This window comes from Carassius carassius, chromosome 48 (assembly GCF_963082965.1).
Source record: "Carassius carassius chromosome 48, fCarCar2.1, whole genome shotgun sequence".
Taxonomy (NCBI): domain Eukaryota; kingdom Metazoa; phylum Chordata; class Actinopteri; order Cypriniformes; family Cyprinidae; genus Carassius; species Carassius carassius.
Genome location: NC_081802.1, coordinates 566,331 through 568,830, shown reverse-complemented (window position 1 = coordinate 568,830; position 2,500 = coordinate 566,331). Strand labels below are relative to the sequence as shown.

The 2,500-nt window shown below is 36.6% G+C and overlaps 2 protein-coding genes across 2 annotated transcripts in view; one reads left to right on the top strand and one right to left on the bottom strand.

The window, feature by feature from the left end:
• LOC132131586 (NUAK family SNF1-like kinase 2) overlaps positions 1-117 on the bottom strand; it is a 10,928-nt gene extending 10,811 nt beyond the window's left edge. Inside the window, exon 1 of the mRNA XM_059543649.1 lies at positions 1-117. This exon is cut by the window's left edge and continues 157 nt beyond it. Coding sequence (XP_059399632.1) covers positions 1-5 — 5 coding nt within the window. The 5' untranslated portion in view covers positions 6-117.
• A 2,348-nt stretch (positions 118-2,465) lies between these two features.
• dstyk (dual serine/threonine and tyrosine protein kinase) overlaps positions 2,466-2,500 on the top strand; it is a 25,383-nt gene continuing 25,348 nt past the window's right edge. The window contains exon 1 of the mRNA XM_059544165.1: positions 2,466-2,500. This exon is cut by the window's right edge and continues 582 nt beyond it. The gene's annotated coding sequence lies outside the window, so the exon portion shown is untranslated.

Here is a 2,500-nt window from a genome sequence, read left to right as displayed (position 1 = left end):
TCCATGAGCGGCTACACGCGCGGAGGAAGAAGAGGAAGAAGAAGAGGTGTGTTCATATGCGCGTGCAGGTGACACAGCGCGGCGAGCGGCACGTCCCCAGCGACTGCATGAGTCCAGTGTGGGCGGGGCGTCGCTGATCGTAAGCCCCGCCCCTCGCGCTTGCGGTCTGTTGTGTAGTGATGGGAAGTTCGGATCATTTTACCGACTCGGACCTTTGAGTGTCGTTCATGTAAATGAACGAATCTTTTTCGAGTCATTTGGTTCATTTGATCAAATATAATTAAAATGTTAAGTGTTACTTTCCTAACGTCTACTAGTACAAACACGCAAACGTTGATCAAACTACAAACAATACAAAACTATAATGATATAAGAAACAGAAAAGATGAATTCATTGTTTACCTGGGTCTGTGATTAGTTCACCTCAGCTCTTATCTGACAAGTGTTCGGGTTTGAGCCGGAAACAGAACTGATTAGTTCATCTCTCATGGGTCTTTCGGGTTCGAGTCGTTCCTTCATCACGTGACAGACCCATAAACTGGCAACAAATCTGTGTGTATATTATTGCTATTATTATTATATATATATATATATATATATATTTTGTCTTTATAATTTTAAATGAATGTCACTTCACTTTAAGTGTACTGCCTTAATGTTTTAATGTTTATTATTAATAAATAATAATAATAATAATAATAATAATAATAATAATAAAAAGACTGTATAAAAGGCTTTAACCTGTCGTTCGTTCTTTTGTCACGTGACAGCATTGCATAGAGAAATTAATTTACACGCTTCCCTAGTGTAATTATTATTATCCCATAGTTATTATTATTATCATCATCATTATCATCATTATTATCATTATTATTTACTCTTACAGTTACTGCGTTTCTGGTCTCAAATTGTATCTTTTTTTTTCTTACAGATTATAAATGTGTGAATTTCTGTCATGATGGTTATTTTCTATACACTGAACGTTGTAACAAAGGTAATAAAGAGTGTTTATTAATGAACTCATGAGATTATGGTGGGGTTAATTTCCTAGATTCTCTTCTTTGAACAACACTTTCTAAATTAATTGGATTAGACCGTTTTGTGTAATCCAAACTCAATCTGGAATTGTATCCACAAATTACTATTTTTCCAAATTAGATGGTCTCCCTTTCCTATTGATCTGTAATTATAATATTGCTAGAATTTCATAAACAGGCATTACTTGCATGGTCATTCACTGGTTCTTCACTCAAAAAGACTAAATTAATGAATATTTTATTATTAATCTATTATGACAGGTGAACTAGACGAACTCCAGTACAGAAACTACTGCGCATGCGCGACTCCCCGAACCATTCACTCCCTGAGACGACTCGTTCTTCGCGAGTCACTTTAAAGATTCGTTCAAAATGAAAGAATCGTTCAACAACGACCCTTCCGCTGGTGGGCGTGTCTAATACTCGCTGTGCGTCAGATTGTTTATTATTCATGTAACGGCCACACTTCCCATTTCATCACTCGGCTTCACTAATAAAACTGAAAGTTTAACCAGGAAGTGGTATTTTAGGGGAATTCGCACATTCTAGCATGTCAACTTTTACATCAGAAAGGCCCCGTTAACACTAGTTTATATTTCATTCGTTGTATTAGTAGATTAGGACAGTGTGAAAACGAGGCTGCGAGAGATTGAAGTATAGCGTGTTCAATATTATTGTTTAACTAAAAAACTAACCCTTTCCAAAAAAAATTCTTGTAAATAATCGCCCTAGACGCCATATTGAACTCCTGGGAACTAGCGTTCAACATAGCGTCTGTCCTGAGTATTTGCTTCCATATAAAACATCAGGTAGAATTGCCTTATCAATAAAATAATGCTCTTTATCCTGTTTATTAGTCATCTTTTTTGTGATCTTTGCAGCTGACGATTTACAACAGTATGCCAAAATTATGTTTATATTACGGCATATTCATGCAAACAGAACAGAAATGTGGTAAATAATCACAATAGCACTGATTTAAGTTGCGAGGGATGTGAAGCAGTGTCGGATTTAACCACTAGAGGTCGCCAGACTACTGCACGCTTACTGTAGTATACATGAAGTGCACTACACTGAGTATGCATCACAGCATTTATGATATATGACCTTTTTATACAGTCTATATGACCCACAATCCTTTGTTTCACAGGACAAGAAGAGGAGGTTGTGACAATTCCACTTCAGTTCAATTTTTTTTTTGTTTCATTCAAACTAAACTTAAATGAAGATACAGATTAGCTGGATGCTAATGTTTACACACAGCGAACAAACAAACAAATAAATAAAGTTAGAGAGGGCTGTGTGGTGATTTTAAAATAAATGTATTAGACAATGAAAAAAAAAGTTCTAATAGTGTATTTTTTCTAAGTCTTTTTTGTTTGTGTTCGCTAGGCTGAGCGGACTGCATTTCCCAGCATGCACCACTCGCGCCCCGCCCATCGCGTCGCCAAATTGGACGGGCA